This window comes from Coturnix japonica, chromosome 6 (genome assembly GCF_001577835.2).
Source record: "Coturnix japonica isolate 7356 chromosome 6, Coturnix japonica 2.1, whole genome shotgun sequence".
NCBI lineage: Eukaryota > Metazoa > Chordata > Aves > Galliformes > Phasianidae > Coturnix > Coturnix japonica.
The window spans coordinates 28,249,542-28,275,384 of NC_029521.1; the positions used below are offsets into that span (position 1 = coordinate 28,249,542).

General features: G+C 41.3%; 1 protein-coding gene across 1 annotated transcript; it reads left to right on the forward strand.

Annotated features, from left to right (window-relative positions):
- The first annotated feature begins 607 nt into the window (after positions 1-607).
- Positions 608-17,773, forward strand: GPR26 (G protein-coupled receptor 26). Its single transcript, XM_015867590.2, has 3 exons — positions 608-1,748; positions 6,634-6,747; positions 11,358-17,773. Exons 1-3 carry the CDS (start codon positions 1,081-1,083, stop codon positions 11,587-11,589), a joined length of 1,014 nt encoding a protein of 337 aa, XP_015723076.1. The 5' UTR covers positions 608-1,080; the 3' UTR covers positions 11,590-17,773.
- Positions 17,774-25,843: the final 8,070 nt, after the last annotated feature.

Sequence of the window (25,843 nt, forward strand, 5' to 3'; positions counted from 1 at the left end):
TTGTGGTGCTCACCCAGCAAGAAGGAAGGGTAACTGGGGGGAACATGGGCTGTGAAGGTGAGGTGAGTAGGGTAATTGGGGGAAACAAGGGCTGTGAAAGTGAGGCGAGTGGTGAGACTGCTTGCTTATGCCTCTCACCTGCACTGTGACCTCAGGCAAGTTGCTGAGACACTTGGGGTTCTGTTTTCCCTACTTTTAAAGGAAGCAGGAATGCAATTGTTTTTCTCCTGCACATTGTGGTTGGAGGCAGAGGACTCTAAATTGTTCTGGTAGCCTAATGACAGCTTCAGACAAGTAGCAGAATACATCAATTTCCCCATCTTTTTAAGCACAGAAAAGAATTCCCCTGCCCTAGCAGAGAGCAGGCAGCAACTGTGAAAGTGATGCACTGAAATGCAGGAAACTCAGTGTAGTGCAGGAATTCGGTTACATGGCTGTTTGCAAATTAATGGCTAAATCAATTAAATGAAAGCATGGGATTTCTCTTGAGGAAAGTCTGGTCACAATTGCAATGAAAAGGGGAGGGGTTGTGGAGTGGGGATGACATAATCACATTTGCGAATCACCAGCAGTGTGCATGCTTTAATCCATTAATGGGGTTTTTATCTGTGATCATAAAAAGCAGGTTACATTCAGCCTGGAAGGGAGTGAGGGTTGGAGGAGAGGGGAGGGGAGAGCAAGAGAGAGAGAAAGCGAGAGAGAAAGAGAGTGCTATTCGCTCAGTGAATTGCTTGCAAGCTTTGGGCTGATAATTAGGGATCTCAGGGGTGCAGTTTCTCAGAATAACCTGCTCGCCTTCGGATGGACCAAATGGAGACAGTGGTTCAGTCCTGCTGATATTTTTAAAGCCCTCCTCGCAGTTTGATGGGCATTCCCAGTGCTTTTGTGCACGTCTCGGAGAGCGTTGACGTGGAAAGGAGCAGCAAGGAGGGGGAGGTTGGAGGAAAAAAACGGCAGCTCTTCTAAAAATACGGAGGGCATGCGAGAGTGCGAGCAGGCTGGGAAGGAGGGCGAGGGGAGAGCACCTCGCGCCATGGTCCTCGGACACTCGGAGATGTCCCTCCTGTGACTGGATGCACCATGAGCATCTGGGAGGTGATCCTGGCTTTTGTGGTGGTGGTGCTGATGCTCGTGGCCTTGCTGGCCAATGTGCTGGTGCTGATGTGCTTCTTGTACAGCGCCGACATCCGCAAGCAGGTCCCGGGATTGTTCATCCTCAACCTTACCTTCTGCAACCTGTTGATGACCGTCTCCAGCATGCCCCTGACCTTGGCTGGCATCATTTACAAGAGGCAACCGGGAGGAGATCAGATCTGCCACATTGTGGGCTTCCTGGAGACTTTCCTTACCACGAATTCCATGTTGAGCATGGCAGCATTGAGCATTGACAGGTGGATTGCCGTGGTCTTCCCTCTAAGTTACCACTCCAAAATGAGGTACAGAGATGCTGCTCTCATCCTGAGCTACACGTGGTTACACTCTGTGTCGTTCCCCATAGTGGCAGCGTCTCTCTCCTGGGTGGGTTTCCATCACCTCTATGCCTCCTGCACCTTGTACAACAAGAGACCAGAGGATAGGACACAGTTTGTGATTTTCACTGGGGTCTTTCACACCCTCAGCTTCCTCCTCTCCCTTATAGTCCTGTGTTTCACTTATCTCAAAGTGCTGAAGGTGGCACGGTTCCACTGTAAGCGGATTGACGTGATCACTATGCAGACCCTGGTACTGCTTGTGGACATCCATCCCAGGTAGGTGTCTATGTGCTCAGCAAGAGAGAATGTTGGATGTAGAGGAAGTGAGGACTGGGATTAGTGTTATGTTTAATGCAGTCCGATCGGTGTCACAGCAGGGAGGGCTTGGGAGGGGGAGAAAACAAGCATCCTTCCTGCTGCACGTTGCTTTGTACTTGTGTTTGTGTTTTTTCCAGTGGCAGAAAAAAGCCTCCTTTCTTAGGAGCTTGTTTTGGGAGGGAATGCAAAGAAACAAAGCAGTTTTGTCTGAGCATGCATTTCCCTTTGAGACAGTGATCAGACCACTGCTCTTTGTCTCAGAAGGTGGATTTAGCAATCGATAGATTTACAGATTTTAGCAGTGTCAGCCCGAAACACTGTTTCTCGCCGAGAGGGAGCACATGTCCCTAGCTCAGAGCTGAGAGGGAAGGGGAGCTGGGGCACTCACTGCTCCTCCAGCTGTGTCCATGTTGCTGTGCTCTCTGTAACTTTATCCTCCCAAAGGCAGCATCGTGAGGGAATAACATCTGCTAAATACGTATGCTTGAATGCCTGTATTTAAATCCCATAGAGATACTTCGGTAGCAATGTTGATATGACAAGTGAGGGATGTAGAAAGCTCATTGCTAATGAGAGTCCTTAAGCGAGAGAATTGTTAGGAGAAAAGTCTCCAGGGGCTGGGAGAAGAATGGCAAGCACCAAGAAGGCATGGATGTGTGTAGGGAAGCTGTGCAAGTGTCCTGTCAGAGACGATGTGCAGGCTATAAATCTTACATAAATAGGACATGTCTGGGTCTGCAAGGGAAGCAGATTTTGCTGGGGAAGGGAGAGTGGGAGTGACTTTTTCCTGATCATTAAGGGTGCAGAGCTGTACAGCTGAAGGAGATAAAGGTTTGCTGGATGGAAGCCCTGGGGTGCGGGGCCAGTGAGAAGGCAGCAGCAGGATGAGCCAGAGCAATCTGTCTGGGAAAAGGGGAATTAGAAATCAATCCACAAACCTAAGGCAGGATGGGGTGGCTGATGGACCACAGTAGGCTCTGGGCTTGGAGGCTCCGATGAGCTGAGGCAGATAGGTTAAGGACCAGCTGAGACTGGGACAAGGTGGGAAAGAGAGAGTGAGCTATGGGCAGGGAAAACATGGGACATGGTTCAGTGAGCATGGTGGTGATGAATTGATGGTTGGACTTGGTATCTTAGTGGTCTTTTCTGACCTTAATGAGCCTATAGTTCTGAGGTTCTCTGAAACCAGGCTGCTGGTTGTAGAGTGGGAGGAAATGGGCCCAGTTTGCTGGGAGTTTTGCTTAGAGGAGGAGTGTGACTGGAGCAGGTGATTGGGAAGGAGAGACTCCAACAGACTCACCTGGAGAAAGGTGGAGAAGATGGTTTGGCGATGGAGGACCTGTGAAGGATGTGCATGCTGACTGGGAGACTGTCAGGGACTGAGTCTGTAAGTTCACACTGAAGGGAAGGGAAGGGAAGTGTCTTTGAGCAAGGTGCTGGCAGCTGGCAGTGCAGGCAGGTGTCTGATATGGGGAAGAAGAGAGGAAAGCCATGAGCAGATGGGTTGTCCCATAGTAGCATCCCATCTTGCTGTTATCTGCAGGCTGGAGGCAAGCAGCAGCCACAGGAGTGGAAGGAAGCACATGTGGCTGTCCTCAAAACGAGGTCAGAGCTTGGGGATTCCTTAGCCTGAGGCAAAGAAGTCTGAAAGGATCAGGGCAGGACAGTACTGTGTCAGAGGAACAGAAACGTTTGCTTAAAATTCTCCAGTTAAGCTGTCTGATCCATGTCTTGACCACAAATGTGGAACAGAACTTTGGGTGAGTTCTGTTCCTGCTTTTGAGAAACACACGTATAAATCTTCCCTTATCCACCAAGTCAGAGAGGAAAAAAACAGCCTCCTACCCCATGCACTGTCTGGTTTGCTGAACTGTACCCCAGTTGCTCTCAATTCCTGCTATGGCCACTTGCAGGGCAGTGCTGTAGACGTGATGAGGCTGTTTGAAATAGCAATCCTTACACCTAATGCTTAAAGTATGGCTAGATTGTACAGAAAAGCTTAGGGAAAAAAAAAAAAAGGCAGAAGTCACAACAGTATTCTCCTCCTCTGCATTTTTTCATGTCTGAGTTAACTAGAAGGTATTCCTGCATTTCACCATCATCTCGCAGAAGAGCAGTTCACAGGGCTGTGGATATTGTACCTCTTCATTGGAGGAGATGGAGTTTTACAGGCACTTTGCTGCCAGTAACCTCTGCTGCTGTTATTCAGCTCTTAAATCAGGCCATTCTCTAGGAAAGGGGAGTGTTGATTTCTCTGGACTACAGCAGTGATGGCTGATTGAAACCTATAGTGCTGCTGTCCTGTCAGTGACAGCTGCAGCAGCTGTAGGGTCAGATCTTAGACTCCGCACAGAGGCTCTTCACAGTGATCTACATCGAGTTATATAAGTGGCACATGTACAGGAACGTTTAGTGTTTCTGATAGTACCCAACAGTGTAACATGGGCACTGGGAGGACATGCATGAGAGGCCAAAGTTTGCAGTTGTAGCTTAGCCTACCCCTGACTATTGCGTGGTCTGGTTTTAGCGCTGAGAAATGTGTACAGACAATTTTCTGCTCCTTGTGACTCAGAATCCGCCCGCCAGGGGGTCTGGGACAGGCGTTGTGACAGATGGCTTTATTACCTGTGACTTGGGGAGACACAAGTGATCTTCTGAAGATCATTTGAGATGAGTACGAAGGAAACCTCTAAACACCGCACAGAACTGTGTGAATGTTTAGGGCACATGTCCTTTCATGTTAGCTTTGGCATTTTTACTGGGTACTGCTTTCTCTTGACTTTGTTCCCTAGACTGAGCTATCTGAGTTACCGTGAGAGGCTTGGGCAAGAATTCTCTTAAGTGCTTAACTCATGTATTTCTCAACCGAAATTATCTGTACTATCATTTTAGTGTATCCAGCTCTTAAAGATAGTGGATCTTAAGGTTCTTTATCTCATAAGCTTTGTTTAAAATACCAAACCTTCAAAGGGATATATCTCAGATTTTCCAGGATATTAAAATCTTTGAATGAAAGCTTAGTCAACAATCCAGTTCTATTACCAGTGTCACCCATGGAACCTGTGTTTATGTTGTTATCTAACTGCACAAAAGAGTGCACAAAAGCAAAATACCCATCTGAGCACATGATCTGTATGAAGGAATGAGATAAAGTACTTTCATTTGTGGTGTGGTATTTACTAGCTACGTCTGGAAATGCTGAACAAAAGAAATCAGTCGAAGCCTTCAGGACTTTCCACGTCACACGTGAGCTCCTAGAGTCCACAAAGGCTTTGTGTATACCAATGAATGTGTGGAGAGATATAATGGGGGGGTGGGAGAGGGGAACTATTGGGGACCAAAAATACCCCCCCACACACCCTAACAGCATCCTAATTGAAATGGCTTTGGATTTTTTTTTTCCTATTCTGATGCATGCTTGGGATATTGAGCCTCAGTGCAGGGCTTAAGTGAAGCTGCTGAACCTCTGAGATCCTCTATTTGCACCTGAAAGTACTCCAAGTTCTTCAGCTCCTGCAGAACTGGAAGCTTAGGTTCCCTTTAACAGGTGGATTTCTTTTTTTACTGCTCAGCTGTCATTTTGAGCTGCATATAACTCAGATGTAGAACATGTAACACCGTTTTAGTTCTGCTTGGGCATATTCTTTGAGAGCAAGGCAATTTGTTATTTCTTTTGTTCACTTTTCCATCATGGCAGCTGCTCTGGGGACTGGATGGGTGAGAGTAAATAAAAAGGAAATAATGAAAAAGGTTTTTGTTTTTTTTAGCCCAATCAAAAGATAACATCAGAACTGTCTGACACAGATAGCACCAAAGCACCTTGAGATCCTCAGGACACAACGCATGCTTAGATGTTGATCAGACAGCTACAGCAAACAACACACAGGTGTGGTCATAAACCATAGAGCTATTAATATATGCAAGCATGGAACCTGACAATGAATCACTGATTACAAATTTACAATAAAACCAGAGGAAGACAAGCTCCAAGCTGTTATAAAGTGCAGTGCATAGGCCAGACCACCCAAGTCACGTGGTTACTTTGCCACAAGATGTGTGCAATGGGTCCACAGGCAGCAACACTGCTATGTGCCTAGAGAGGGATGTTGGCAGGCAGCCTGACTTTGGTTTCATCCTTTCCCAAAGGAAGTATGTTGGCAGATTCACCAGTTCAGGTGCAGATGGCTCCGGGAGGTACAACCTGTGCTTCCAATCCTACAGAAACACCTGGAGAACCACATCCCTGGGCTTCACCCAGCTAGCACAGAAGTTGCACAAGCAGGTAGAAGAGGATGGAAAAATGACAGGACTAATCAGAAATAAGGCTGCTTTGAGCCTCAGACTTAAAAAACTTCAGTTTTTCAGATTTGTTGTCTAGTTTCTGGCTTTGCAAAGTGCTCACCATGTGCACAAGCTGTTGTGAGATTTATGGCTACACCATTCACAGCTACTGGATATAATGATTGCTTCAGTGCTGGGCTGACTTCTAAGAGGGTATTTTTCCTGTTACCATTTCATTGCGCTTTATTTCTTACTTAGCTGGGTGGTTTCTCCTACCTGTGATATGGTTGCTTGAATTGCTTTTCCTATGGAAGTAGGTGGGAGCGGGTGTGGATATAAGTGTACGTACATGCATTTCTCAGTAATTGGATTTGGAAGGTAAGATCATGTAAAGCAGTAATACTCACAGTTCTCCTGTGGAAATGCAGCACATTGGTTATTGGGTTATGTGAAATCAGCACGTACTGAAAGAATTGATTTCAATTATTCCAGAAGTATAGCTGTTAAAGTTTGCTACCTGATATTATGATTCATGTTCTTGTTTGTGTTGAATGTCATGCAGTGTAAGAGAGCGTTGTCTAGAAGAGCAGAAGAGACGGAGGCAACGAGCAACAAAGAAAATAAGTACCTTCATTGGTACCTTTATACTTTGTTTTGCACCTTATGTTATCACAAGGTAAGCAGGAGCCTATGTTCTGAAAAAAAATGGTCAGAAAAGCAAGGCAATGCACCAGAAACTGATGCAAGCTCCTTATGAAAGTTCTGTGCTATGTTTCACCTACCAGAGATTCTATTTGCTGAGCCAACCACATTATGTAGAATGTCACAGCATTTCCAGTCCAATCCCTCTGTAGTCTGTGAGCCAGACCCCATCCAGTGAGCCAAGTCAATGGGTGGGCTGCATGGCAGGGACTAAGGAGTTCAGTCCCCAGGTGCTGTGAGACCAAGAACCCTCAGACTACCTCAGTGGCCCAGGGGCTGAGCCAACCCATTCTGTAGGACACTAGTATGAATAGGCTAGGATGGAGAGTTCTGACTGTAGAAGACATGGATGAGGTGAGAAAACAGCCCACAGATTTAAAGAGCAGCTTTCTTGGACAGAGTTCTTGGTCATAAACATCAAATATCAAAGTTAGTCTGGCTTACAGCTAAAGAAAATCTTGCAATTTATGGTCAGATGTCCCTATTTATCTAGCAGCTTATTTCTGAAAATGGCTCCTGTGGGAAACACAGAAGTACTCCAATGAAACAAAATTACTGAAAAGCAAGTATTTCTGGATTAGTATTAGCAAGTTTTTGAAAGGAAATTTACAACCTGTGCTTGTTATTAAAACTCAGAAAAAACTGAAATACTGCTACGCGGAACAGAGAAAGAAATATATATATATACACCTAAAGCATCACTTATTCCAGTATTATTGGAGAGAAATTACTAGGACTAAATTCAGAATTGCAAAAAAAAAGCCACAACAACCCCACACTGAAAAACCTGAATTAAGACTCAATGTAAGTGGTCAATAGAAAAACCCCTTTTTCCTTCACTGTACAATATCCTGAATTTCTGTTTCGAACAAGACAACTAACAAGCAGTCTTGCAGTCTCTTGTTAGAAAGGAAAACCTGCATACCACATTAATTTTATGTTCATGATAATAATAGCTAATTGATCTGTACTAATAACTTGTGACAGCATTGGGAGTACATTTGTACAGCATTATGAAATTTTTCTTCACACTGACTATACAGTGGCAGAGGCCATGCCCTGTGCTCTGAAAGGCTATGGAAGGATTTATAATTATGGGTGCTTAGCCTTAACTCTGAAACTATGAGATATTAGAGTATGCCTTGCTTCAGGTGGTTGGATTTCATTTTATATTGGGTGTGTGAAGCTAATGAAAATCATCATAGGCACTGAATAGCTCTCAGCTCAGCCCTGATGACACCAAGAACATAAGCCAGGGCTATTGGAAGCATTTCTATTCTCCTTGCAGCTCAGGCCAGCATTCAGCCACCACCTCCCCACTACCACTGAGCTTCGAGGCAATCTGTGCTCTCCTAATCCTGAAGTACAAAAAGGGGAGTGCTAGAAAAATCCTCAACCTACAGGTGACATTCTTGTTTGTTTACTGAAAGTGAAATGAAACAATTGGATTTCCATTTGCCACCAAGTGCACTATAGAATTACATGTTTAAGATATTAGAAAAATTATCACAGCTAAACAGTTTGTAGTTGGGAAGTATAGGAACTGAGTAACAGACAAGTACAAGAGCCACTTTTGAAAGCAAGTTAGGGAACTATGTAGCCAATGCTGTAGAATTTAATTAACAGGTAGCACTGAAATATTAATTCACCCTCACTGAAAACATCTTTCTGGTTGAAATGTCTCATGAAAATTGAAGCTATGCATATAATTTCCATCAATAATGAGAAACAAAACCCTCTTTCAAAGGCAATAAAGTATATGACACAACTTGAAGACATTTAATTGTTTCTACATCAAATAGAATTGCGTACCTTGGGGTTTACCCGCAGTTGTTTGTTGCTATGTATCTGCAAATGTCAAAAATAATACACAAAAATGGCAAAGTCTTTAAATGTCAGGGACAAAAGGAAATAATTGAAGAAAATATCGTAGATTCTGTTGATAAAAGTGTTGACTTTTTAATTGGTCAGTCACTGAAGGCAGAATTAATATGCCTAGACTTACAACCTTACATTGTCCATGTGATGTGCTCTAAATGGAGTTTGTTTAGGGCTCATAGGACTGGGTGACAGGTTCAGACACAAATTTGTTAAACCTTGATCATTCAAGGCATCCACTGCACTTAATTAAACTTAATCAAATTCAGTATCTGTAAAACATTTGACCAAAGTAAATCAACCCCATTAAAATCAAGATGTCAGCAGAAGCTAACTGTGTTTGTCTTTGGATGCTGCTTTTTAAAAAAAAAAAAGAAAAAAAAAAGAAAAAAAAGTTATCAACCACTATTTAGAAGGGGAGGTTGGAAGGAGCGCATTGACTTAGGCAAGATGAAAGGAGAGGAAAATGATGGCAGCTCTTTGGGAACTCAGAGCAGCTCACAGTGATGAGCTGAGCCAAATTCTCAAGCATTTTCACATAACACAGCCTGGTCACCTCCAATACCTAACTTGCCCCTGAGCCCATAACTCCCAGTAGGTACTGGGTGTTCCTCTATTCATATGCGTAATACTTTCAACCCTTGTCTCCACTGAAGCAGGAATGATCTCCCAGGAGAACAAAACACGAATGCAGAATGTGTCTGAAATGGCTATTGAGCTCAGTAAAGAAATAAAGAACCTGAAAATAATTTGTTCTTTGATAATAGGACTTATTAATGTAAAGATGATATTTGTGACAGAATGATATTTCTCTCTGAGAAATGGTTATTTCTGGTTATCAATGACTAATGCTTAATTATTTGACAGTGAAATTAAGAGCATATAACATAAATTGTAAAACTTCAGAAAGTTCCCATTATGTCATGATTCCATGAAATTATTCATTAAATACAGTTTAGGCTTGCATTGTGTGCTGTTGCAGTGTATGCAAATTGATGCCAAAGAGATGCTCAGAAACCATTTCAAGATGACAGAGAGGCCCTTGTAAGAAAGAACGTGGAAGAGCAGAAGTAGCTCTTAGAGCAGTAGCAATCCAAGCACCCCTGAGCACTGGGATGTTTTCAGTGATACTGCCACACTATACCAAATTCAGGCTCCTCAGCCATTCTTCCATGCTCCAGTGACTAGACCATGCCATCTGCCAGTGCTATTTTAAACAACAAAATGCAGTGAAACTCTATGGAATGCAAACAAAATGGCTGAGGAAATCCTTACTTCTAAATCGCTTGAAATGCCAGCAGTGTTGGTATTGATGCTGTAGGAATCACACTTGAGAATGCTCCTTGAAAATAGAGCTTTGCCTATGGAAAGGTTAGCAGCTGATGATGTTTCCAGGCAGGTTTAAAAGCACCTGTGTCTGAAGGTAGTTGTCAGCAAAGATCTCATTTACCATCGCACAGTGGGGCTCTCTAGCAGCACATATGCCCTTTGGAATCATTCTTCTCTAGAATAATCAATAGTTTTTCAACAGCTGTAGAGACATATTGAACAGTGCTACCCTTCAGCGTTGCTCAAAGACAAGGGAAAAGAAAATCTCGTGAAGTTATCAGTATTGCCCTGTCAAAAGCACTGGAGGTCTCAGAACAAAGTGAATGGTCTGTGCTGGGGTGTGAGGAGCACGTAAAGCTCTCCTCTCCCTCCCTTCCCAATGGCTTCCCAATATTTTTTTTTTATTTTTTTTTTCTGGGCTATATTTATTGCAATAGTATATTTGGGCTTCAAATTGACCACTTTTAAAAGTTAAGATTAATTGTGCCATTTCTTAATGAATAATTTTACTTCCTTGTGTGTTTCACCTTTAACCCAGTCAGACTATTCAAATGCATCACAATCCACAACCTGGACTTTTTATGAATGCTATGTAGTACTGCAGGATGGTTGCACAGATAATCCAGAGGGGACCTTGAAGGATGACTTTGGACCAGATGTTGTATTTTTAGTTAGGATGTTGTTATTTTTAGTTTTATTTTTAGTTTTATCAGGAAATATGACTCCCACTAAACCAAGCAATGATGGTCAGTGTCTCAATCTCAGACTTTGGAACCCAAAGGTTTTGCACTAGTACTTAGGAAATTCTATGGGTCTACACAGATATATATATATATATTACAATATTTGCTATTAAATGCAGTGTGCACGATGGATTAAATGGTGCATTTAAGCGTGGAGATCATCAGGAAATGTTATTGGGAAAAGTTATACTCCTTTCATATCTTTTAGAGCTCTATCAAGTCTATGATGAGCTTCAGCTGCTAAAAACATGATTTTATAGCTTGCACAACTAGAAAAAAATTAAACATCAAAAACATTAAATAACAACAACAAAAAGAAATATCAGCTGCGAAACTTTGCTTTCTAACAAGAGACCTTACTAGGACTGAGAACCCTAGAATAGTCAAATGTACAAAGTAAAGGATGCCTTGAAGTTTACAGTTTAAGACATCCCAGTAGGATCTGTGCAATCTCATTTTTGGGAAACAGATGCCAGGCTTACTATTGCAGAGTCACAAAAACTTTTACATTCACATTTTCATGAGTATGGCTTTTGTTTTCTTGCTATTGCCCAGGGATTTGGGGAGGGGTGCGTCATCGACTTCTCATTGTGCTGCTGGAACATTCACTCTTTCAACCTTTCTCTTCCCCCAGACTTGTTGAATTATCCTCTGCGATCCCCATCAACTCCCACTGGGGAATTATCTCCAAGTGCTTAGCTTACAGCAAAGTTGTTTCAGATCCCTTTGTGTACTCTTTGCTACGGAATCAGTACAAGAAGACATGGAAGGACATCATAAACAAGATCCTCAAAAGGAGCTCCATCAACTCCTCTGCCCTCACGAGCGAGTCGCACAATCGAAATATATTGCAGCTGAATGAATGAGGAGCTCTTAGGTATGGGATCTTCCAGAAGCGTTAAATGGTACATGAGAAACAACAGTAACTGGCCTATCCCTAGTAGCTATCCTCAGCTGTCAAGGCTTCAGGAGGTGGTCACAGGTGCTGTGTCCCTCCCACAGCCCCTGCACACCCACGGGAGGCTGCTTTGAGCCTCCTCTCTCCAACTGCAGTGTGCTATTGGTGCGTGGTCCTGCAGACTTTACCAAGAGCAATCTCCCATTAATTTCCATCAGCAGTTATGCATAGAGTGGAAAGCTGCTCCTTGGTGGAAGGGCTCATGAGTTTAGTGGGAGCAGAAAGGTGCAACAGTGAGATTATTTTTAAAAAAGACAAGAAGAGATATCTGTGCCATGTACTTCACTGGCTGCAGATCGGGGTCTCTCCGATGGATCTGCCAGCTTTACAAAACAATCTCAACCTGATTGCTTCAGCGGGTACCCTTTAGAAAAGATCTTAACAGAAACATCTTAATAGCAAAATCTTTACCTGGGCACTCATGCAGCACCCAGTATAGCTTTCAGTCTCGTTTGGTACCTATTGTTTGAATGGTTCCATAGAACTGAGTGGAAAAAAATCACTTTTGTAGTATACTACGGGCTGGATTCTGATGTGTCTTCTAAGTAACTTTCACCAAATTCTATTATTTTTCTCTTCATTAAATTTTAAATCAATAAAAACAACACCAAACCAGTAGATAGATAGGATGGAAGGGTTAGGATGCCTCCCCACCTACCCTCAATGCCCTTTTTAGGATTTCTGAATTATAAAGGATGGAATTTGTCCCAAAGCTGCAAAAACCAAGAAATCAAGAATAATAATTAATTGGTCGTCACTGCTATGGTTTTAGTAATAATTTGTGTAACAAATTGCATCAAGAAAGTGTGTCCTCCTCATAATCTCTTGAAATTATTTTCTGGTAAAGACCTATTGGTTTCAAAGGCTTTACATTTATACACTGATCAGCAAGAGACTTGCAAGCAATTCTGATCTTAGCTCTGTAACCGTTTGTCTCCAGCAAAGTCCACAAGGCAAAGGTAAGATAACACGAGAAATTTTTTCTTAATAGATCAAGAAACCTTCTGTTTAGTGGCCATAAATTACACAGGTTGTTGGTAAGGGTGAAACAGCAAACGCATCGCAAGCCCAGGTTATGAATAGTCTTGGCTTATCCAGTTCCAGTTTATATAACAGCTGACATAGCTGACTCTTTTAACATCTATTCTTACTTATATTCCATCTGTAAATACTGAAATCACAATCATGTTGATGGAATTACTTATTATCTGCCACTTCTTGTGCCCTCCAAGCAAAGGGCACTGGATGGCATAAATAGCTCTGCAAAAGACCTTCCCTTTGCTTGGAAGATACAAGAGGAAGTAGCTAAATCAGTATATTCTGCTTCATTTATGATAAATAACCAATATCAATCATTTTGCAAACCTTGGTATGCTCTGTTTTACAAGTTCCACCATGAATATTTGTCCTTTAACAACAGAGATTATGACAACAACAGTTGCCTTCATACCTTGCAAAAAGCATCCATTCTTGAAGTTTCCCACCATCAATTCGAAACCTGGATAGGTAACTCGGCGGTCCCCAAAGTTAATATACTTGGGGTAATAGCTCAGGTGCCGGTGTGCAGAGCCTCATCTTAGCCCCACTCCCTGGCATGATATCACAGCTGCAAGGAAAATGTTAATCTAATGTTAGTCTCATTGCCACCTGCTTTGTAAATGCAAAATTTAATAGGATGAAGATCAGTAACAGCCATGTAAATAAAAATCTTCAGCTTAGCTATCCAGTTTAGTTATTAAACAACAGCATAAATGAAGTCAAATAGATACACAAATATAATCACGGGATCTAAGTTTTGCCAACACTGTGTTCAAGGTTAGCCATTAGTCATGTTACATTGTCTACCTCATCTTAACCATTGGACTTTTTAAGCTTAATGTAATTTTCTCAGGTGCAGTAGGTGAAAAGACCCCATTCAATACAAATACAAAGGTAAAATGCATCATAACAAGATATTGTGGATTTGACTAAGATCCTTTCTTTGTAAGCAAATTAGAATGGGGTGATGGTTGAAGTCCACAAGAGTTGTCAGTTTATAGGCTGGGCTGCTGCCAAGTCAATGGGATGTTTGCATGTTGACAAACCCAGCCCCAGAGGGGTTTCACATTTTCAATCCATTATCCCAATAGAGAAAAATAATTTCCCAGGGGAAAAAAAAAAACCAAACAAAACAACAAAAAAACTACCATTAGAATGACTGGTAAAAGGTGGATAAAAATATAGCATCAGACTGTGTATCTCAGTCAGACCCTGGTTGATTTATGTGTCACCATGAGCAATAAATCTCTCCCCTTGTACGCGTTTAAAGCTTTGTCTTTCTTTCATTGTGCCTTTCTTCCAAAATTAATCTCACAGCAGAGAATAAACATAATTCCCCCTTACTTACATCAGATCTCTGACACATTGTCATATTTCTACCATCTGAAGCAAGCGGGAGCTGTGCATGCTGGCGCTTGACAAACTGACTCCATATACAAATAAAAGTAATACCCTAACATTTCCAGATGACATTTTATAAGATACAGAAATATGATACTGTGGCTTGTTAAGTGCTAGCTATTCAACTGAGTTCTTATAGGCAACCAGCAAAATTCTCTGAAATGTATGTCTAAGTGATGAATGTAGCTATGACTAACTACGTGTCTGCTGAGTATTATATGTACTATACGACACTTCCACTCCAGTGAGTTAGAATAACGATGGCAAACATAATGCTCAATACTTCATTATCTCTGATTGTCAGTCGGAACCGTTCTCTTGTCAAATGCCCTTGAGAGGGTGCGTGCGAGGGGTGGGTTTTCCATTTGTTACTTAAATGTTTTTGAAAAATGTTGTAAATTACAGCTACAGTGTGCCCAAAATATGGAACTGCATGTGCAAAGCTTGTGCAGCTGCTTAGGCAATATGCAGTTGTCTGGTGGTTATCTGCAATCCATATGCAATAGCTATTTCTCACATGCATGTTCAATTAACATTTTCTTCCTATCTTGTAAGTTTGACAGGCAGAACACTGGCAGACAATTAAGAGTATTTAACCCACTGTGTCATTTTCAGTTTCTGAGCTTTTCCCACTGCTCATTTTACAACCATATATTATTTATGTGATTTCAGAGCCATAGTTGTGAACACCATTTTGTGTTACGTTTTTAGCCCAGTTTGGATGTGAAGAGTTAGATAATTCCTTTTGGCAGAATGCATAAGTGAATGAAATGAGTTTATCGAGAAAATAAGCAGTACAAATCCACCTCCAGACATAAAGCAATATAACTGTTGCTTCAGTTGGTGATTCACCCCCATTAGATAACTACATCCAGGTTTTACACATCTGACTTCTAGATGTGTAAGGCCATTTCTTCAAAGTTATTTACTCATGACAAGATGTAAACAGGATTTATTGAGTTTCTTGTGAGTGTAAGTGCCCACTTGCAGTGTTAGGCAGCTATAAGTCCCATCTCTAAATGAGGCCTATCCCCCTATCTCTCAGCCATCCACTTACCCCAAAGACAGTGTTTCTCTCAAGGCTCAGTAGCTGCCATGGAAAAATCCAAGTCTCCACAAGCAACACAGCCTCCATGAAAGAGCCCTTACTGGCTTGGGAAGGCTTAAATAGTTTTCAGGTGGGATGTGAGGGAAAGCCTCACACTGATGTCCTGAAACCAGCTCCACCTGGGTGAGTCTTGCTTTAGGAGATAGAACCCAGTTCTTAAAGCCCCAGAGGCTCAGGTCATTTGTGTGAAGAAAGCTCTTTCTGGATTTACTTGCCTAAATTCTTAAAGTTCCTTCACCACCTCTTAATACTAAAGAAAGGCTCTGAGGTCCCTAAGCATCTTATCCAGTCCACTATGCAGTGAATCCTTTGAAACAGCCCATTGGAAATTGCTCTCTTTATGCTGCTCCCATGCTTATCTTCTCCCTCATTTCTTCTGATTAAATGTTTAACGCTAGAGACTTCACACCTATGTCAGCTTGTTGCTACTTGTCCCTAATAATCTCAGTATATTACAGTACACCATGTTAAGCACAGAAAGCTCAGTTAGGTCAGTGGATCCTATGGTGTTTGCTTTAGGAGGCCCTGAGTAGTTAGCTCTAGCTAACTGGATAGGCTTTCTTGTTTGTAGATTCAGGGATTATACAAGCTACTCAAGCTGGAACAAAGGAGACAATAATAACATTTGGGCCTTAAATTTATTATTATTATTATTTTAAATACGCATTTTATGCTTTAATTCAGAGCGCTAATCATATCTCACAATCTCTGATGGATGAAGTTTCTCTGTGTAAACCATCCTTCTCAAACAGACAGCTGTCCTTGTTAGAAAGTATCAAAGTTTACATGGAGATAAGAGCTGCTGCAGTCTTTGTAAAATGTCTACTTCTTACCTGTAGTCCTGATGTGTATCATGTAAATATGTATCTAGAATTGTTAGTTTTTAAGCAAATGATGATGGTCTAATGAATGAGAGGATGCTATGGTTTCCCATATCTGTCTATATTTATAATGGAGATGGTTAGCCCTTTAGACTGTAAGTGCAATTCAGAACTTCGTGTATTGAGAAACAAACGTATCAGCTGTATGAACAGCATGCATGTGTGATAATTATACAGCAAAATACGTTTGTTTTGTTGAAGAAGATTGTACATGGTTACAACATGCCCAAAGGCCTGAATCCACATGGCTGATTAGCAGTCCTCAAAGATATGTTAGGAAAAGGGTCTCCATTTGGAGCTTACTGAATGCTGGGAAAACTGTAGTAATAAAATTACAGCTTTGGAAGAAACATGTTCTTAAAGATTGCAGAAATAGCAATCTATATCTATAATGGCTATTCCATCTTGAGTCCTGAAACACAATTAGAAAAACAACCTATTGGATTTAAAATGGCTTACATTGCCTCTCTGACCACAAAATCCTACTTGCATCAGCCACAGGGCGTGATGGGTCGTTTGTAATAGAAACCATAGGGCTTCCCAGATAATAATGTTTGAAAAATCATTATCACAAATTGCCTTGGAAAATAGGAATAGATAACTAAAAGGTGCCTTGATTTACCTTTATTTCTACACAGAGCATTTTTGTAAACCTTGAATTTTTTCATATTCCTTTTATGTTCTTCAAATCATTTTAGGATTAAAACATCTCATATATTTGGCAGTCATTAATCATTCTGTTCTGAATTCTTGCAGGAATGTGATGTATTAACGGTCTTAATAGATGCAGTTCAATCTTTTTCTCTAGCTAAGATTATTAGATGATTATTTGCTTTATTTAACTATATATATATATAGTTAAAAGGAAAAAGTTAGGGGCTTTCTTTACAAACCGATAAGGACAATGGGATTCCTTGGATGAGTAAGGACCATCCATAGGATAAGACATTTAAAATGGTCTGGCCTGTATAATTAAACATTTTTTGTTTGTTTTGAGATATCAAAAATACATGGTTTCCTATTCCTTAGAGTCTAGTCAGCCTGCAGAAAGATAGTTCTGGAATAGCATTAACAATAAATGCTGTAGGTAGAGCATGTTTTGACTATATTATTATAATTTATTGCATTTATTATTATTATTATTATTATTATTATTATTATTATTTTGTATAACAATGAGTTGTAATTTATGGGGCTATTTATACGGGGGAAAAAGGCAATATGAAAACATGGGTAGAGTGATGCACAGACCAACATGTAACAGTGAGATGCTCAATAATTCCATGGGTTGAAGTGGACCGTGGAACTTTGAAGTCCCAAACAAGCTAAACTGTTATCAATTCCCAATGTATAATTCAGAGATACACATTCTGTCACGTAACGACAGAAACACAGAATTCTGTTGTATTAATACGGTTGAAAGGAATACAGGACAATAAATTTTAATCATGACTTCAGATTTTTGAATAAGGGGCCTGTGCTGCCTATTCTGTTTACAATGGCTTGTGCTTTGTGAATACATATCAAATGTTGTAATATATTTTTATTACATAAAGTTAATGATTAATACAAAGTAACATATAAATAAACCTGTCCTATATATGTATATTGTGATTTTGTTATATTTACTGTTAATGAAATGTGATTATGATTAAATGACTTCGTGTGAGCTATTTTTTTATATAAAACTTTACACTTTAAAAAGTCTGTTTCATTTCGTTGTTGTGAAAGTTAAGCCTGCAAAGCCATGTCAATGATCTGACTTCTGAAATCACTGGCTTCCAAAATTCAGCTGAAGTCAAAGTCAGTAAAGTCAACTGCAACAGAATATTACTTCGGTGTGCTTATGAGCAACATAAAGAGGAAATACAGAACCTTAATATGTTATGCATTTACCTAGTTGTGATAAATTTGGTCCTTAAACTTCCCTTGATACCTTGAACACAACTTGTTGAAATGGACACAAATATCCCCAGGCTTCTTCCTGCGATCTCTAGACAGTGATCTGAGCTGAAGATTAAATTCCACTCCAGTGCATAAATGAGGACTCTTAATGACTCTTTTCCTTCCTCTGTGGGTGTAGAAAAGCAGAAGAGACCTCCAGCAGGGCTCAGCGTTCTCAAACATCGAATAATTTCAGATTTGACCATTATGATTACTTTGTGTTATGTTGGTTCCCATATCTGCCCTTATTTAAACTGCTCAGCACTCAGTTTCTGTCTGTCTTTTGGTGTGCTCACTTTCCCTTCTCACACATGCAGACGGTGCTGTGGGGATGCTGTGTGTGGGTTTGTGAGCTCTGGTGCTGAGATGCAATTATCTCAGAAAGCCTTACAGGGCAGGATGGGAAAAATAATTTATTCATGTTTAGCTCATAGCCACATTAATTTATACTGAGGTCAATGCAGATAGAAAGCTCCAGATATCAATTTAGAGCATGAAAACACAGTCTGACTGGTCAGCTCAGGCAGTAGTTGTCATAGAATCATGAAGGTTGGAAAAGATCTCTTAGATCCCCAGCCCACCTCCAGCCCACCCCCACCATGCCCACAGCCCACGTCCCTCAGTGCCACATCCCCATGGCTCTGGAACCCCTCTGGGGATGGTGACTCAACAGGGCTGAACAAAATAGTTTTATCACCGTGAGTGGATGTTTGCATGGCTTTCCAACAGACATGTCCAGATGTGACATGCAAACTGTGCAGAAATACCTTTATCAGTGTCATCTCTCAACTCAACTGTTAGCATCACTCTCCCTGTATTCCCAATGTATTTTTTGACAGAAAGACTCTAATGAAAAATCTATTAAAGGAAGGAAATCAAACACAATTATCCAGGAGTAAATAAGCAGCTAGCTGTGTTTAGTGTTGTACAAACAGAAGGAAAAAGCATTCCAGAGAAAGAGAATATTATACAAATACTGTTTAGGATTGCTCAGGTGGAGTCCTGTGCTCTCCACAGGGCACTCCAGGTCAGGCTCTCCCTTGGCAAGAGACATCCCTCCACCCTATTCCTATCACTGATGCCACTCAGTCCTCAAACCACCACTCCAAAGTTGTCATCGTTCCAATGGACACAAGAAGGATCGACATGCGTTCAGCACATTTTCTGTTTCTTATTCAGTTTAAAAGCTGCCAATAACCATAAATATTTCACAGAGACTTTTAGGAAACTGTGTGTCCCAATTGCTTAGGAAGACTATTTTCTTTCTCCTGCAAAATGCCCTTGAAGTGGATAAACACTTGCACAATAGGACACTTTATGCACACTGGCTCAGTTTGGTTGCATTGTTTCCAAGCTGCTGATAAATCAAGAGCAAGTGTCATATGATGTGACTTCAGGAGATGATGAAATAGGGGAAAAGCAATTCAACAACCCACGTTTTCAAAACTTTGCTTACCAAAAATTTGGTTAAAAACTTAGTTTTTTGTCTCTCAACACTTTACAGTAGTAAGCCTAAGATGTTATTTCATAAATAATATATACATGACATGCAACATTTATGTTATACATAAACTGTTAGTTGAATCCCTAATAGACTGCAGCATTTTCAGTGTTATTTTTAAGCCAGCTTGGGAAAGAGAGATAAGTATCCCTGAATTTGGATAAGTTCTGTTAGGCGGCTTTAGTTGTTGGAAAAGACATCTGGGATCCCCCAGACCAACCCCAGCCCATCCCCACCATGCCCACATGTCCCTCAGTGCCACATCCATATGGACCTGGAACGCCTCCAGCGATGGTGACTCCACATCTTTATGGGTATGGGGACAAGGCTCCTGCCAACACCACATCCCACAGTCCCAGGACAGAGCTGCTGCTGACTTTCCCCCTTTCTCCATGTTCTGCCCCAACTGAGTTGCTCACTGCTCTGAGCAAAGCACAGCTCTAGTGCTGATGTTGGTTTTCAGGTCTGTCTCTCAGCAATTTCAGATGCTCAGGAATTCAAGGTCATACATCATGTGTAAGAGGGATGTATCAGCCTTCTTTGCTTGACATGCGACATCATCAGTCTCTGTGCACTGCAGGGCCTGCCCATCACCTATCAGGCCATCTTTATGCTTTTGCTACCAATACATGATATGCTGAGTTTAATGCTCACCATTGGAAGCCACATAAAACGTCACCTTGTGCTTGATAACCACAGAGTGGCAATTTACCATGTGGCATTTGCATTGTAGCCTTAGTAGTAGGTGCCTTCTAGTTCAGCGGGGAAACAAAACATAATACTAAAAGCCAACAGCAATAGTATTTTGGGGCTTGCTGCCAGGCAGGTGTCTGAGTATTGTCATAAAATAAAATAATCTGGATGAGTGCAATGCAAAGAACCAGGTCACCCTGGTTTCCCATATCTCTGCCTGCAGTACAGCCTGAAAGGGAAGATGAGCTGGGTAAGGCAAAGGAGAGATTTTGTAGGAGAACAGAAAGCAATGCATGATTGCAGTGTGTGCGTTTTGTCAGCAGAATCTGCACGCCAGGGCTCATGAACTGCTGGAGGAAGCACAAACCAGCTGCCTAACGGCCTGTGCCCAGCTATGGATTACAGGGCATGGAGAAGCACAGTTAATAATTTTATTTGTTTTGCTCAAACTGTCACAATTCTGGAACCAGCAAAGTCTGACACTATTCTGTCGAGCCGAGGTGTATTTGTCCAAAGCTATCTTCAGTCATGCTGTATTTCTCCATTGCAGTGCAAAAGATAGAAGAGGCAGGGAAAAATATCTATGCATTTTTCATATATATATACACTTAGATATTTATATTGCATATAAATATGTATGTGTTTTACAAATGTATTCCTCCGGAAGGCACAAAAAAAGGCAATAAAATCTATTATCTGCTAAAATGTACTCAATTATTTGTATAAAAATGTCAATATTTTAAAAGTATAATTATTTTCACTTCTCCTGTGTCAATAGAAACCAGCAAATACTGCTGCCAGCCAATACTACACATATTCAGGCAGTGAGGGAGTCATCTCAGAATAATCTCTGATCACTTTATGTTGCTTACCCCTCTCATTTTTGCCCAGGTTGCCCTGACTTTTCCCACATTCTTACCTATGATAGAAGTGAGCAATGAGGTTGAGTTGGTGGAACGCTGAAGACGCTGCCTTCCCCTTTCTGTACACCAAGTTATCTGCATGTACCAAAATCCCCATTGATAATGAGGAGTTCCTGGAGGAGGTGAGCATTCAGCATAGCCCACACAGCTTCCAGACTCACACATTGCACCAAGCATCCTCATCCCACCTGAGATCATCACCCTGGTAAGCTTTGCTTTAAGCTCAAGACTTTTGGTACTTTGCCCCTATTCTGAGTTTCCTCTTCCATCTCATCTTCACCTGCTCCATGCTACAACATGCCCGTGGGCTGATGAGATATTGCTTATTAGCATGTATGTTTTGCCTCCTTTAATAGATGCAGGTGCACGCATTGCTGAAGTGCTTTCCCCAGGAGCCCGCAGCTCTTAATCATCCTATTAAAATGATTGTGTATTTGCTATAATTTTCACATTAAAATTATCTGTGTTGGCTGCATATGCAAAGCTGTTCAAACTCTCTGTTGTGAGCAGCTGATTGAATTGAGCCCTGTTTGCTGTTTATAAATGGTCCCTTGCTAGTTCACAGCTTTAAGGAGCTGTTGAGTCACCAAAGCAATACACTTCAGATACATTGGGCTGGGGTGGTGGGGCACAAGCAGTGCTGCTTACAGCACACACTCAGACTCTGAAATGCAATGGGGCACCTTTCAAACTGGTTTGCTTACAGCACTTCACATGGTGCCCACTGCATTCCAGTGGACTACCTGACTTTGGGTGGGTTTTTTTGCCCCATTGTAAGACATGTGTGTACATATGGGCTATTTCAAGGAACCTCTAAGCTTAGGAAGGCTTCTACTTAGGATTGCTTCTGGGAAACTTCTAATCCAGAATTACAGCACTGTTTCAGAATGAGTCTCCTAACTTTTTCAAAATGCATTTGCTTGTAACATTCAGATAAACGCTACTATTAAAGTTTGAAAACTGTGCTATGTTATTCCAAAGGCAAAGGCAATTAACCAAACTCTGCTCTTAACACTGCTGCCAACATTCCCTCCCCTTCCACTTGGCATTCACAAAAGAAAACTTGACAGAGATAAGCACTGGAGACTCCTCTCAGTTTATCTGTACAAAAAGCACCATTTGCCTGGGCACAGGAGGAATGAAAATCAAGAAAGCTTTTCCTCACTCCTAAATCTCCTTCCTCTCACCTCTTCTTCCTCTGGGATATTTGTCATCAGCATGATGCCAGTGTGCTCCTTTCAGGCTTTTCCTTGTTTATCCTTTTTCTTGGTGTGCCCCTCACACTGTTTCTCTTGCTGTCATCCGCACCATTACAAATCAGCAAGGACTAGTTGACAGAGGCAGGTACTGCTGAACTTAGTCTACAACTCATAAGTGTACAATACTGGATGTGCCAGTTATCCATCTCAGCCCCCACATTCCCTTGCAATGCCACCTGCCTCTGTTGGGGCTCTGCAGCTATTCTTTTCTCCTTCTTGAAGCAAAGCAACTTTGCAAAACCTTCTTTCACTTAAATGCAGCAATTTTCAGCAGTGACCTGGCTTATGGGCCCATCCTGCTTGCTGCTTGAAGTACTGGGGTCACAGCTTAGAGGGGGAGGAAGGAGAGAGGGGCTATGGGTTAATAAAGAGGTCATCAAATTGATTTCCCAGGAACAGAATTAATGATAAAGATAGAACTCGTGTAAGAAGCAGCAGTCTTAGGAAGTCTCTGGAGGTTGGCGGCCCTGCCTGTAGTAGGAAGGTTGGAACCTGATTCCTGGGGTCCCTTCCAACCCAAGCCATTCTGTGATTCTATGAAGCAGCAAGTGAAAAGCAAAGTATCCTCACAACACTATTGAGCCAATGTCTTGAAATTTTTATTCTGGCTCATGCAAAGTTGTGAGTTCAGCTTAAAAATGATGAAATTACAAGAAAAAACATAATTGAGGACAGTGGTATTTGACCATGGTTTCTCCAGCTTGCAGACATCTGATCTGGGGCTTTCCTTTTCAACTCCCAAGCCTAGAAATTTAGCAACAACAAACCAAACCAAAACACCTGAGGTTGGTCAGGGAGATTTCCAGCACACCTGTCTCTATCTGGTGAAATGTTGGCAGCACTTGACCAGAACCCAAGTTATGTGTTATCTCTTAGTAGTGCATTTACAGGAGCACCCACAACATGTGGAACCTTTCACAGATACTCAAGCGGTGTTGGGTCACAAGTTCTTATACTACAGAAAATCAACATACTTTGCACTGGGAATCAGATAAAACCAAAAGCTCTTCACAAGCCAAGACCGGGAGCCATGATAAGAAAGTAAATGCAGCAAAAAAGCATCTGGGCAATTTTATCTTGATGCCAGTAGGTTTGGGATGGCTTCAACCCATATTTGTTCTCTTTGCTGCCCTAAAGCCTCCTTACAACCTGACTAAATTAAAAGCCTGGCCAAGATACTAAATATTTCAAGACAGCATTTTCAAATGCAGAACTCACAGGAGACCTTGGGTTGTCTTCAGCAGCTTTTTCCCATTTTAAAGAGTGGGAGCGATGGTGAAACCATTATTTTACATCTTGAGTTGTTAGGCTACAGCTTGATCACTGAAACAAATTCAATGAGACATAATCAGGAAAGCTGATAAATACTACAGCCTCCCACACTCTGCTCTGATTGTTACTATAATGAGGCTACATCTGTACAGTTTGGCTTTCCTAACGTCAAGCAATTGGCAGCTCTGTAGCACTGATGCCCCCCGAGGGCTCCTTGTCCTCATAATTTTTTCTGTCTACTGCAAGTAAGCATATGAAGTGTATGCTACATACCCACACAACAGCACATAAATACACATACCAGTATTGTCATGGGCCATAAGAGATGCATTTCTACTCTACTGTTTCTAACAACCTTATTTGCTTCTTCTCCCCTATCAAGACTTAATCTTTTTCCCCTAGTATTATACGTTTGTTTTATTTCAAATTTAGAATTGATTATTTCAGCAGTCTATGCTACTTCTATAATTTCTTTCTAGAAACTCATATCTTCTCCCTAGATTCTCAATTGAGGAACAGGGGTAATTTAGATCTGTGCCTGTGCCTGGCATGGGCCAAGCATTCAGCACTCTGGGAGTCAGATGGAGCCCTGGTTTGGTTTGTCAAAAGCAGACTATGTGAAAAGTCAGGAGCAGGAATCATTTTAGAGAAAACCAGTATGAACAAAAGAGGTGAGAAGAAGCATCTCATCTCATTCAGCATTACTGAGACTTTTTCAGAGACTGGGAGACTCTTGTTCTTCATTGTCTCCAGAGTTAATGCCAGTGAGCCCCCAAACAAACAGCCAGGTGACCCCCATCCTCAACCACCTATTACATTTGAATTTCAGTCTAACAACAAATCATCCAACAGTCAAACAACGAATAATACATCTGAGGAGAGTGATAATCTGAAAAGCACTCTCAGGAGGCCCATGCTGCTTTAGGAATGATAGATTGCTGCCAAAGCCGAGGAGAAAATTCATCAATTAATGTTATGAACACTTTCATTAGTGAGAAACTGATTTTTCACTGCTGGACTTCCTCCAAGTCATGTATGTTCTGCACATTACCTAATGCTGAAGGTTGCACAGTTATTGACAATGCAGTACCATCATCAGTACATGTATCAGTACATTCCAAGTGACTCAGATTCATTACATTTCTCCCTGGTGACATTTTAGAGCAAAAATGGCATTAAGCGTGCAATAAAATATTACAGCAAAAATTTTAGTAACATACAAGAATACCTCAAGTTTAAACACTCAACCAACATATTTTAAGATTTAAAGTGCCATAGCTTACTACTTCTGATGGAGCTGCTGACCCTCAGTGCAAGCAGAGGGGTGCCGTAACATTGCCAGGAAGCATTATGTTTATTAGAGCAGCACTAGATGCTGTTAATTGCCAAAGATGTGAAAACAAGCTTTTGCATTTGGGCAGATACAAGATAAACATAGACATGAAGGCTGTTTTTCCATTTCCATCCCTTTCCAGGTTATACTGTAAATCTGTAAGTTCTGCTTCTGAGGGCCTGATCCAGCCTTGAAGCCACTTGAAGTGAGCTGCCTTAAAGCTGCAGCATGGAGACAACCAGAGTAATGACTCCATTCACCTGCCAATTATAGGTCTCAGAGCACAGTAATAAATAAGAATGTGATTTTAAAGCCCTTCACATTAACAAAAACCAACAACACCTGAAGCCATGTAATCAGATCCAGGTTATTTGTGGTAAGAAATAGATCTCAAATTTAAATCCCTCTGGTCTATTCAAGTGAGATTCTGCTGTCATTGATCCTTATTAACCCAGGTATTGAATTTCTGTCATACCTAAAGCATGAAAAGTAATTCCATTTTTCATCTTTGCTTGCTGCCAATAAGGCTGGCTGGACTTTGTTAGATCTTTAACTGGTGGTTTATCCTGAGTGCTCTTTTCTGTTGCTCTTAGGGTAGTGTTGAGTTAATGAGAGTGATTGTGGTTTTGACATAAGTGGTATATTGAATTCTGGAAAGCAGCTGCTGCAAATTAAGTAAGAGTTAATGATGAAAAAAATTAAAATATCAGACGATTGATATAACTGCATACGATAATAGGAGGGAATAGTTGCTAAATGATAGCTCTAAAAAGCACCAATATTTCAGAATAGAGAAATCCCAGACATCG